This window comes from Pristiophorus japonicus, chromosome 9 (assembly GCF_044704955.1).
Source record: "Pristiophorus japonicus isolate sPriJap1 chromosome 9, sPriJap1.hap1, whole genome shotgun sequence".
Lineage (NCBI taxonomy): Eukaryota > Metazoa > Chordata > Chondrichthyes > Pristiophoridae > Pristiophorus > Pristiophorus japonicus.
Window position 1 is genome coordinate 37,107,307 of NC_091985.1, and position 12,176 is coordinate 37,119,482.

General features: G+C 46.1%; 1 protein-coding gene across 2 annotated transcripts in view; it reads right to left on the bottom strand.

The window, feature by feature from the left end:
• The window catches only part of mocs3 (molybdenum cofactor synthesis 3), a 77,764-nt gene that overhangs the window by 49,149 nt on the left and 16,439 nt on the right, over nucleotides 1-12,176 (bottom strand). For both annotated transcript variants that reach the window (XM_070889280.1, XM_070889281.1), the window contains exon 7: nucleotides 840-948. In XM_070889280.1, the coding sequence (XP_070745381.1) occupies nucleotides 840-948 (109 nt within the window). The remainder of the gene's footprint in view (nucleotides 1-839; nucleotides 949-12,176) is intronic.

Here is a 12,176-nt window from a genome sequence, read left to right on the forward strand (position 1 = left end):
AGTTGCGACTGCTTTTTGCTGGCGGGTTCCCAAGTGAACGCTAAATCGGGCGATATTGCCGAAAGTTCCGCCCGGGGCGCTAGTGCAGCGATGCACAATGATTTACGTCATCCAAACGGTGAAATCAGCAGGCGGGCGGTAAGTTTTAGCACTGCCACAAAACCATTGCCGAAAGTTCCATCTGGGCGCAAATTCTTGTGCACCTCGTTGCGCGCGCAAAAAAAAATTGTTTTTGCACCTTGCCCAGGCGGTAAATGGGCCGCAGATTAGACGAAAATCCAGCCATTTATGTCTTAGCTTTGGATTTGCTGGAGATGCTGGGATTTAGAGAGGATTTGATTCAGATCTTTAAAATTATTAAGGGCATCAATAATATACAAGTGGATAGATTGCTTTGAAGTGATGGTGCTGGGTAGAAATAGGGACCAGCCTGTCCAAATTAGATGCATGGAAGTTTTATTTTTCTCAGAGTGTGATCGACCTATGGGACAGCATTTCCAAGGTGGTAGTGAGGACTGACTCCTTGCACTCCTTTGAGAAGGTGTTAAGTGTATTTTTGGAAAACTACAAGATCACGACAGAAGGTAAGATTTTGAGTAATAACCAAGAGTGCCTCCTGGATTTGCCTATCGCTTTTGAGGGCTCAGAGAAGAATTTTTCCTCAATTGCTAACAGGGTTCTGTTTGGCTCTCGTAGGACGTAAAGAAGGTTGGGATCATGGGAATGATTCCACTATGAAGTGTGGCGAGCACATATGGGTCTAATAGAGTTTTCTCATCCCAAGTGCATGACATTGAATTTATGCAGTTAAAATCAATAGTTGTCAATACAAGACTCACCTACTCCTAAGACTCCTCCATCTGAACAGTTAGTTACAGTCTCAGCTGGAGGTGGTTTTGGATAAAGACATCTGTAACAGGGACCACCTTTGTAATTATATACTGTTAGCTGAGAAGTTAACAAAAAAAGTTACATTTTAAAACACTCATATAATGACAAAAACAAAGATTATTATGAATACTTTAACCGCCCTCTCCCGCCACCCGGACTATAATTTTGGCCCCTAAATCGCTACATGTTGATTTACTTCATCTTTTCACGGTGGCATCCTGCACTACTCGACTAGTTGACTCTTCACCTTGGTTTCTCTTTTAAAAAGCAGAAACCTTCCAGCAGTTCCACATATTCTATACAAATGTGTACTACTACTAGGCAGTCCCTTCTGATGAGGATGACGCTCCTCACACCAAAAAAAGATGTGCTCACAGGTGTTACAATGAGTTACATCTTAAAGGGTGGAAGATGCCTGTGCGTGGATTTTTTTAACATGTGGTGACCGTTGCACACCAGCCACCACACGGACTTGACAGAGCTAGGTCTTGGTCCAGTGGCGAGGATTGACCAAGATGACTGGGGCCCAAGCTATGTTGCGCCTCCCCTGGGCCCCGATCCCGCTGCTGTTAAATGCTGCACCTCTCTTGGACCATAAACCCTCTGTTGTTATGTGCTGCGCCGCTCCTGGGCCATGACCCTGCCAGTATTAAATGCTGCGCCACCCATCGCTGGGCTCGAATGCCGCACCTGCTGTGTCCGGACCTCAGCCCCTCGCTGGGCTCGACCTCCACACCTGCTGTGTCCGGACCTCAGCCCCCCGCTGGGCTCGACCTCCACACCTGCTGGGCTCAGAGCTCAGCCCCCCCGCTGGGCTCGACCTCCACACCTGCTGGGCTCGACCTCCACACCTGCTGGGCCCAGATCTCAGCCCCCCGCTGGGCTCGACCTCAGCCCCTCGCTGGGCTCGACCTCCACACCTGCTGGGCCCAGATTTCAGCCCCCCGCTGAGCTCGACCTCAGCCCCTCGCTGGGCTCGACCTCCACACCTGCTGGGCCCAGATCTCAGCCCCCCGCAGGGCTCGACCTCCACACCTGCTGGGCCCAGATCTCAGCCCCCCGCTGGGCTCGACCTCCGCACCTGCTGGGCCCGGATCTCAGCCCCTCGCTGGGCTCAACCTCCACACCTGCTGGGCCCAGATCTCAGCCCCTCGCTGGGCTCGACCTCCACACCTGCTGGGCCCAGATCTCAGCCCCCCGCTGGGCTCGACCTCCGCACCTGCTGGGCCCAGATCTCAGCCCCCCGCTGGGCTCGACCTCCGCACCTGGTGGGCCAGGATCTCAGCCCCTCGCTGGGTTCGACCTCCGCACCTGGTGGGCCCGGATCTCAGCCCCCCACTTGACTCGACCTCCGCACCTGCTGTGTCCGGATCTCAGACCCCCGCTGGACTCGAACTTCGTGCCTGCTGTGTCCAGATCTCAGCCCCCCACTGGGCTCGACCTCTGCACTTGCTGGGCCCGGACCTCAGGCCCCAGCTGGGCTCGGACGCCGCTCCAATGGGCTGTCTGGACTCCAATGACGTCAATCCAGTCGCCCTTCCAGAAGTGGTCGTACTCCTGGGCCAGCTCGCACCACTCGCTGCAGTGGCTGGCTCTTTTACTTATGCCCCCATCTGCCGATGCTGTTTTCTCATAGGTCGGGGGGCAGCTTATAGGTTAAATGTGTAACCGATAATGGAACCATTTCAATTTGGCACCACTATAAACGGATAGCTTTGATAGTGCTATAAAAATGAACACACTGTGTTTTTCTTTAGTCGATGCAGTCAGTAACGTGGGACTGACTCCACTGAACCCACGGCATGTTGTGAAAGCCATGGAACCCAAACTAAAAACTGAAAAGCAGAGCCAGTCTCAATCACCTCCCCCTAGCCCATTCATCACTCAGACCAGCCAAACTTAGCAAATAAAATCCAGTATCACTTCACTAAGGAGGTGGTACTCAATAAGATAATGGGACTAAAGGCAGATAAATCCACTGAACCTGATTGCTTGCATCCTAGGGTCTTAAGAGAAGTAGCAGCAGGGATTGTGGATGCATTGGTCGCAATTTACCAAAATTCCCTGGATTCTGGGGAGGTCCCAGTAGTTTGGAAAACTGCAAATGTAATGCCCCTATTTAAAAAAGGAGGCAGACAAAACGCAGGAAACTATAGACCAGTAGGCCTAACATCTGGTTGGGAAAATGTTGGAGTCCATTATTAAAGAAGCAGTAGCAGGACATTTGGAAAAGCAAAATTCGGTCAGGCAGAGTCAGCATGGATTTATGAAGGGGAAGTCATGTTTGACAAAGTTGCTGGAGTTCTTTGAGGATGTAACGAACAGGGTGAATAAAGGGGAACCGGTGGATGTGGTGTATTTGGATTTCCAGAAGGCATGTGACAAGGTGCCACATAAAAGGTTACTGCACAAGATAAAAGTTCACGGGCTTGGGGGTAATATATTAGCATGGATAGAGGATTGGCTAACTAACAGAAAATAGAAAGTCGGGATAAATGGTTCATTCTCGGGTTGGCAATCAGTAACTAGTGGGGTGCGGCAGGGATCAGTGCTGGGACCCCAACTATTTACAATCTATATTAACGACTTGGAAGAAGGGGACGGAGTGTAATGTAGCCAAGTTTGCTGACGATACAAAGATGGGAGGAAAAGCAATGCATGAGGATGACACAAAAAATCTGCAAAATAACATAGACAGGCTAAATGAGTGGGCAAAAATTTGGCAGGTGGAGTATAATGTTGGAAAGTGTGAGGTCATGCACTTTGGCAGAAAAAAAATCAAAGAGCAAGTTTTTATTTAAATGAAGAAAGATTGCAAAGTGCCGCAGTACAGCGGGACCTGGGGATACTTGTGCATGAAACACGAAAGGATAGTATGCAGATACAGCAAGTGACCAGGAAGGCAAATGGTATCTTGGCCTTTATTTCAAAAGGGATGATGTATAAAAGCAGGGAAGTCTTACTACAGCGATATAAAAAAGGTACTGGTGAGGCTACTCAGTATCCTATATTTAAAATCATGGAGTGATACAGCACATAAAGAGGCCATTCAGCCCACCGTGCCTGTGCTGGCTTTGGTAGAGCTATCCAATTCATCCCCTGCTCTTTCCCCATAGCCTCCATAAATGTTTTCCCTTCAACTATTTATCCAATTCTCTTTTGAATGTTACTATTGAATCTGCTTCCACCTTCAGGAATGGCTTCAGGCAGTACATTCCAGATCACAACAACTCACTGTGTAAAAAAATGTTTTCTTATGTCGCCTCTGGTTCCTTTGCCAATCACCTTAAACCTGTGTCCTCTGGTTACCGACCCTTCTGCCACTGGAAACAATTTCTCTTTATTTACTCCATCAAACCCACTCAGGACCTTTTTATTATTGTGCAGCTTGGTTCATTGGAAGGACTCACACCTCTGGGTCAGAAGGTATTGGTGTGAGTCTACATTTGTCAGGCAAAACATGCCTTTTACAAATCTATGCTGGACTTAATCTATGTTTTTTCAAGAAAAATAAAACAATGTTTTGAGGCAGTTAATATCACTGTGCTCTGAAATGTTCTTGATTTTGTTATCAGATAATATGCTAAGGAATGTCAGATGCTAATGCAGCTAAATGTTAGGATCATGAAGCAGTGAACATAGAAACATAGAAAATAGGTGCAGGAGTAGGCTATTCGGCCCTTCAAGCCTGCACCGCCATTCAATAAGATCATGGCTGATCATTCTCTCAGTACCCCTTTCCTGCTTTCTCTCCAGACCCCTTGATCCTCTTAGCCGTAAGGGCCATATCTAACTGCCTCTTGAATATATCCAATGAACTGGCATCAACAACTCTCTGCGGCAGGGAATTCCACACGTTAACAACTCTCTGAGTGAAGAAGTTTCTCCTCATCTCAGTCCTAAATGGCCTACTCCTTATTCTGAGACTAAGTCCCCTGGTTCTGGACTTCCAGAACATTCTTCCCGCATCTAACCTGTCCAGTCCTGTCAGAATCTTATACGTTTCTATGAGATCCCCTCTCATCCTTCTAAACTCCAGTGAATAAAGGCCTATTTGATCCAGTCTCTCCTCATATGATAGTCCAGCCATCCCTGGAATTAGTCTGGTGAACCTTCGCTGTACTCCCTCAATAGCAAGAACGTCCTTCCTCAGATTAGGAGACCAAAACTGAACACAACATTCAAGGTGAGGCCTCACCAAGGCCCTGTACAACTGCAGTAAGACCTCCCTGCTCCTAGACTCAAATCCCCTAGCTATGAAGGCCAACATACCATTTGTCTTCTTCACCGCCTGTTGTACCTGCATGCCAACCTTCAATGACTGATGAACCATGACATCCAGGACTCGTTGCAACTCCCCTTTTCCTAATCTGCCGCCATTCAGATAATATCCTGCCTTCGTGTTTTTGCCCCCAAAATGGATAACCTCACATTTATCCACATTATACTGCATCTGCCATGCGTTTGCCCACTCACCTAACCTGTCCAAGTCACCCTGCAGCCTCTTAGCGTCCCCCTCACAGCTCACACCGCTACCCAGTTTAGTGTCATCTGCAAACTTGGAGATATTACACTCAATTCCTTCATCCAAATCGTTTATGTATATTATAAATAGCTGGAGTTCCAGCACTGAGCCCTGCGATACTCTACTAGTCATTGCCTGCCATTCTGAAAAGGACCAGTTTATCCCGAATCTCTGCTTCCTGTCTGCCAACCAGTTCTCTATCCACGTCAGTACATTACCCCCAATACCATGCGCTTTGACTTTGCACACCAATCTCTTGTGCGGGACCTTGTCAAAAGCCTTTTGAAAGTCCAAATACACCACATTCACTGGTTCTCCCTTGTTCACTCTGCTAGTTACATCCTCAAAAAATTCCAGAAGATTCGTCAAGCATGATTTCCCTTTCATAAATCCATGCTGACTTGGACCGATCCTGTCACTGCTTTCCAAATGCCCTGCTATTTCATCCTTAATGATTGATTCCAACATTTTCCCCACTACTGATGTCAGGCTAACCAGTCTATAATTACCCGTTTTCTCTCTCCCTCCTTTTTTAAAAAGTGGTGTTACATTAGCTACCCTCCAGTCCATAGGAACTGATCCAGAGTCGATAGACTGTTGGAAAATGATCATCAATGCATCCACTATTTCTAGGGCCACTTCCTTAAGTACTCTGGGATGCAGACTATCAGGCCACGGGATTTATCATCCTTCAATCCCATCAATTTCCCAAACATAATTTCCCACTGGATAAGGATATCCTTCAGTTCCTCCTTCTTACTAGACTCACTGTCCCTAGTACATTCGGAAGGTTATTCGTGTCTTCCTTCATGAAGACAAAACCGAAGTATTTGTTCAACTGGTCTGCCATTTTTTTGTTCCCCATTATAAATTCACCTGAATCTGACTGCAAGGGCGTACATTTGTCTTCACTAATCTTTTTCTCTTCACATATTTATAGAAGCTTTTGCAGTCAGTTTTTATGTTCCCTGCAAGCTTCCTCGCAAACTCTATTTTCCCCCTCTTAATTAAATCCTTAGTCCTCCTCTGTTGAACTCTAAATTTCTCCCAGTCCTCAGGTTTGTTACTTTTTCTAGCCAATTTATATGCTTCTTCCTTGGTTTTAACACTATCCTTAATTTCCCTTGTTAGCCACGGTTGAGCCACCTTCCCCGTTTTATTTTTACTCCAGACAGGGATGGACAATTGCTAAAGTTCATCCATGTGAATTTTAAATGTTTGCCATTGCTTATCCACCGTCAACCCTTTAAGTATCCTTTGTCAGTGTATTCTAGCCAATTCACGCCTCATACCGTCGAAGTTACCTTTCCTTAAGTTCAGGACCCTAGTTTCCGAATTAACTGTGTCACTCTCGCTCTTGATAAAGAATTCTACCATATTATGGTCGCTCTTCCCCAAGGGGCCTCGCACAACAAAATTGCTAATTAGTCCCTTCTCATTACACATCACCCAGTCGAGGATGGCCAGCTCTCTAGTTGGTTCCTCGACATATTGGTCAAGAAAACCATCCCTAATACACTCCAGGAAATCCTCCTCCACCGCACTGCTACCAGTTGGGTTAGCCCAATCAATATGTAGATTAAAGTCGCCCATGATAACTGCTGTACCTTTATTGCACACATCTCTTATTTCTTGTTTGATTTTATCCCCAACCTCACTACTATTGTTTGGTGGTCTGTACACAACTCCCACTAGCGTTTTCTGCCCTTTGGTATTCCGCAGCTCCACCCATACTGATTCCACATCATCCAGGCTAATGTCCCTCCTTACTATTGCATTAATTTCCTCTTCAGCCAGCAACGCCACCCCAACTCCTTTTCCTCTCTGCCTATCCGTCCTAAATGTTGAATACCCCTGGATGTTGAGTTCCCAGCCTTGGTCACCCTGGAGCCATGTCTCCGTGATGCCAATTACATCATATCAGTTAACTGCTGTCTGCGCAATTAATTCGTCCACCTTATTCCGAATACTCCTCGCATTGAGGCACAGAGCCTTCAAACTTGTCTTTTTAACACACTTTGCCCTTTAGAATTTTGCTGTAATGTGGCCCTTTTTGTTTTTTGCCTTGGATTTCTCTGCCCTCCACTTTTACTATTCTCCTTTCTATCTTTTGCTTCTGCGTCCATTTTATTTCCCTCTGTCTCCCTGCATAGTTTCCCATCCCCCTGCCATGTTAGTTTAACTCCTCCCCAACAGCACAAGCAAACACTTGGAATAGTTGTTTGGTTTAGCCTGAGAGAACACATAATTATTTCTGCTTCGCAGTTCTTTTATAGTTCAGTTTTTTTTCATGCTCATGATCGAAGGAGATTACAGTGTGGCTAAGGAATGGAGAATCTCTATTTGATTCTATCTCATGCATCTCTGTGATTTTATTCCAACACTATATTTGTGCTCACTGCAAAAAGCAGTTTCCATAGGTAGGCCTGCAATTTCTATGAACTGAAACTCAATCTTGTGTGTGAAATAAATGGAAAAGCATGCCTCAGGATTAACAATCCACGTTTGTACCACTGGGGTATGCACCATAGAGGTTGCCGACCATATGCCTATCTCTCTGATAGGAGGGAAAACACCATGCCTACAGGTCAGGCTAAAACTACTGGTCAAGTTTATTATAAGAAAGTAATATACAAACAGCCAAGTTAATCAGCAGATAAAACAGCAAAACAGTTCTTAAGTACAGTACTTAATTGCCCCTAACACTTTAAACCATTTCTGAGACCAAAATATTCCAGTGCTATAAAATCTCAGAGTTGTTCAAAGTGAATCTTTTGCTGAGCTTCCCAAGTAAGCCCTTGCTTCTGAACTTCAAGTTCAGTCTTGCCTAATACAGTTGAACGGAGTGGGCTAAATACATGACAAAAACACGACAGCAATTACACCTTCAGGCAGCTTCTCGTACATCAGATTAAAGCAACTTTTCCTCATTCAGAAGGCAGCCTCAAGAAAGTTTCTATGAAAAAGTCCCAGATCCATTCTAAACAAGCAGTGAAACAAATTTATAAAGCCATTATATCTTGCAGGTTGATAGGAAAAGACAGGCTTCAAATCCTTCAAGGCTAAACTATGAATATCAGATACATATACAAACTAGACTGCTTTCTAAGCAATTGCCTGTTGCTATCTGAATCCTTGTCAGCCATCAAGTCCTGGATGATTTGTAACTTGTTCAAACTCATCAATAAAATTGAAGGCATCCCATTCAGCTCACACCTACATTCCTCCCATCAATTTCCCTGGCTATTCTCTCAGACTAAGCCTCGTCGTCCACAATCCTGCCGTTTTGTTTGACCGGAGCTGAGCGTTCTCTCTCACATCCAGTCAGCCACGAAAACTGCTTTTGTTCACCTCTGGACATTGACCACGTGTGCCAGATCCAACACAGCCTCCAGTGCGCCAGTGCAGCCTTCGGTCACCTGAGGAAAAGAGTGTTTGAAGATCAGGCCCTCCAAACTGCCATCAAGCTCATGGTCTACAGGGCCGTAGTAATACCTGCCCTCCTGTAGGGCTCAGAGACATGGACCATGGACAGTAGACACCTCAAGTTGCTGGAGAAATATCACCAACAATGTCTCCGCAAGATCCTACAAATCCCCTGGGAGGACAGGCACATCAACATCAGCGCCCTCATTCAGGCTAACATCCCCAGCATTGAAGCACTGACCACACTCGATCAGCTCCACTGGGCAGGCCGCATAGTCCGCATGCCAGACACGGGACTCCCAAAGCAAATGCTCTACTCGGAGCTCCTTCACGGCAAACGAGCCAAAGGTGGGCAGCGGAAACGCTACAAGGTCACGCTCAAAGCCTCCCTGATAAAGTGCAACATCCCCACTGACACCTGGGAGTCCCTGGCCCAAGACCGCCCTAAGTGGAGGAATTGCATCCGAGAGGCCGCTGAGCACTTCGAGTCTCAACGCCGAGAGCATGCAGAAATCAAGCGCAGGCAGCGGAAAGAGCGTCGGACAAACTAGTCCCACCCACCCCTTCCCTCAACGACTATCTGTCCCACCTGTGACAGAGTCTGTGGCTCTCATATTAGACTGTTCAGCCACCAAAGAACTCACTTCAGGAGTGGAAGCAAGTTTTCCTCGATTCCGAGGGACTGCCTATGATGATGAAGAACCTTACCTCACAGTTTAATTGCCAAAACTCACTCATGCTTTCATCACCGAGGGATCGACTTCTCATCAGCCTCCCCACCTCCCTTTCAAAAATTTCAGCTAATCCAGAACTTTACAGCCCAAGTCTTCTCTTGCATAAGGTTCCACACCAATGTACCTAACTCACACCCCAGAGGATCAAAATTCTCATCCTCGTCTTCCTCAACACATTTATCCAGTTATATGTCCTAGCCTGCACCCTCCTTTTCTGACTCCAGTTTACTGCTGCTCTGCTGCTCGCCATTCCACAAATATACGCCAATCCTTCAGCAGGTATATCCCAACCTTTTAGAACCACTTTGTCTTGTCATCTCTCTCTACTTTCTTCAACTAAATCGTCAGTCTCTTCCCCCCACCACACCAACCCCCAATACGTTTACTTCCTGCTTATTATCAACTTCACCCACTTGATGTGGTTCTTTTATGTGAGGAACACTATATAAATGTAAATTGTTCTTGTTGCTCACTCAACAAACCTGCAGCAATAACATCACACAGACAGGAATAATTGTGCAGTGGTTATGAGAAGGAAGCCTTCCACAATTACATGTTCCTCCAGTCTCTCCACATGATTGACTGAGTATTCTCTGAAGTGGCCTAACAAGCGACTCAGTTGTAAAAACAATTTGCGTCAAGAAGGTAGCTCGCGACCGCCTCTTGGGGAAACGAGCGATGGGCACTAAATGCAGTCTTGCAAGTGCCTCACATCCCATTCACAATTTTCAAGAAACAATTGTCTCTTGCACTGGAGTTCAGTTGATAGTAGCAAACCAAGACACTTATAATGTGATTTGAATCTCTCAATCAAATTTCTTTCTTATAATACACCGCTGGTATCCATCATTCTGGTTGTTCAAAGTTTTGTATTTTAATAGTAAACTGCACAACAATCAGAACTTGTGGCTCTGCTGCACAGGAGGGCAGGAAAAAGAGTGGGAGAGCGATAGTGATAGGGGATTCGATGGTGAGGGGAATAGATAGGCGTTTCTGCGGACGCAACCGAGACTCCAGGATGGTATGTTGCCTCCCTGGTGCAAGGGTCAAGGATGTCTCGGAGCGGGTGCAGGACATTCTGAAATGGGAGGGAGAACAGCCAGTTGTCGTGGTGCACATTGGTACCAACGACATAGGTAAAAAAAGGGATGAGGTCCTACGAAAAGAATTTAAGGAGCTAGGAGCTAAATTAAAAAGTAGGACCTCAAAAGTAGTAATCTCGGGATTGCTACCAGTGCCACGTGCTAGTCAGAGTAGGAATCGCAGGATAGTGCAGATGAATACATGGCTTGAGCAGTGGTGCAGCAGGGAGGGATTCAAATTCTTGGGGCATTGGAACCGGTTCTGGGGGAGGTGGGACCAGTACAAACCGGACGGTCTGCACCTGGGCAGGACCGGAACCAATGTCCTAGGGGGAGTGTTTGCTAGTGCTGTTGGGGAGGAGTTAAACTAATATTGCAGGGGGATGGGAACCTATGCAGGGAGACAGAAGGAGACAAAAATGAGGCAAAAGCAAAAGACAGAAAGGAGATGAGGAAAAGTGGAGGGCAGAGAAACCCAAGGCAAAGAACAAAAAGGGCCACTGTACAGCAAAATTCTAAAAGGACAAAGGGTGTTAAAAAAGCAAGCCTGAAGGCTTTGTGTCTTAATGCAAGGAGTATCCGCAATAAGGTGGATGAATTAACTGTGCAAATAGATGTTAACAAATATGATGTGATTGGGATTACGGAGACGTGGCTCCAGGATGATCAGGGCTGGAAACTCAACATCCAGGGGTATTCAACATTCAGGAAGGATAGAATAAAAGGAAAAGGAGGTGGGGTAGCATTGCTGGTTAAAGAGGAGATTAATGCAATAGTTAGGAAAGATATTAGCTTGGATGATGTGGAATCTATATGGGTAGAGCTGCAGAACACTAAAGGGCAAAAATCGTTAGTGGGAGTTGTGTACAGACCTCCAAACAGTAGTAGTGATGTTGGGGAGGTCATCAAACAGAAAATTAGGAGTGCATGCAAGAAAGGTGCAGCAGTTATAATGGGTGACTTTAATATGCACATAGATTGGGCCAGCCAAACTGGAAGCAATACGATGGAGGAGGATTTCCTGGAGTGCATAAGGGATGGTTTTCTAGACCAATATGTCGAGGAACCAACTAGGGGGGAGGCCATCTTAGACTGGGTGTTGTGTAATGAGAGAGGATTAATTAGCAATCTCATTGTGCGAGGCCCCTTGGGGAAGAGTGACCATAATATGGTGGAATTCTGCATTAGGATGGAGAATGAAACAGTTAATTCAGAGACCATGGTCCAGAACTTAAAGAAGGGTAACTTTGAAGGTATGAGGCATGAATTGGCTAAGATAGATTGGCTAATGATACTTAAGGGGTTGACTGTGGATGGGCAATGGCAGACATTTAGAGACCGCATGGATGAATTACAACAATTGTACATTCCTGTCTGGCGTAAAAATAAAAAAGGGAAGGTGGCTCAACCGTGGCTATCAAGGGAAATCAGGGATAGTATTAAAGCCAAGGAAATGGCATACAAATTGGCCAGAAATAGCAGCGAACCTGGGGACTGGGAGAAATTTAGAACTCAGCA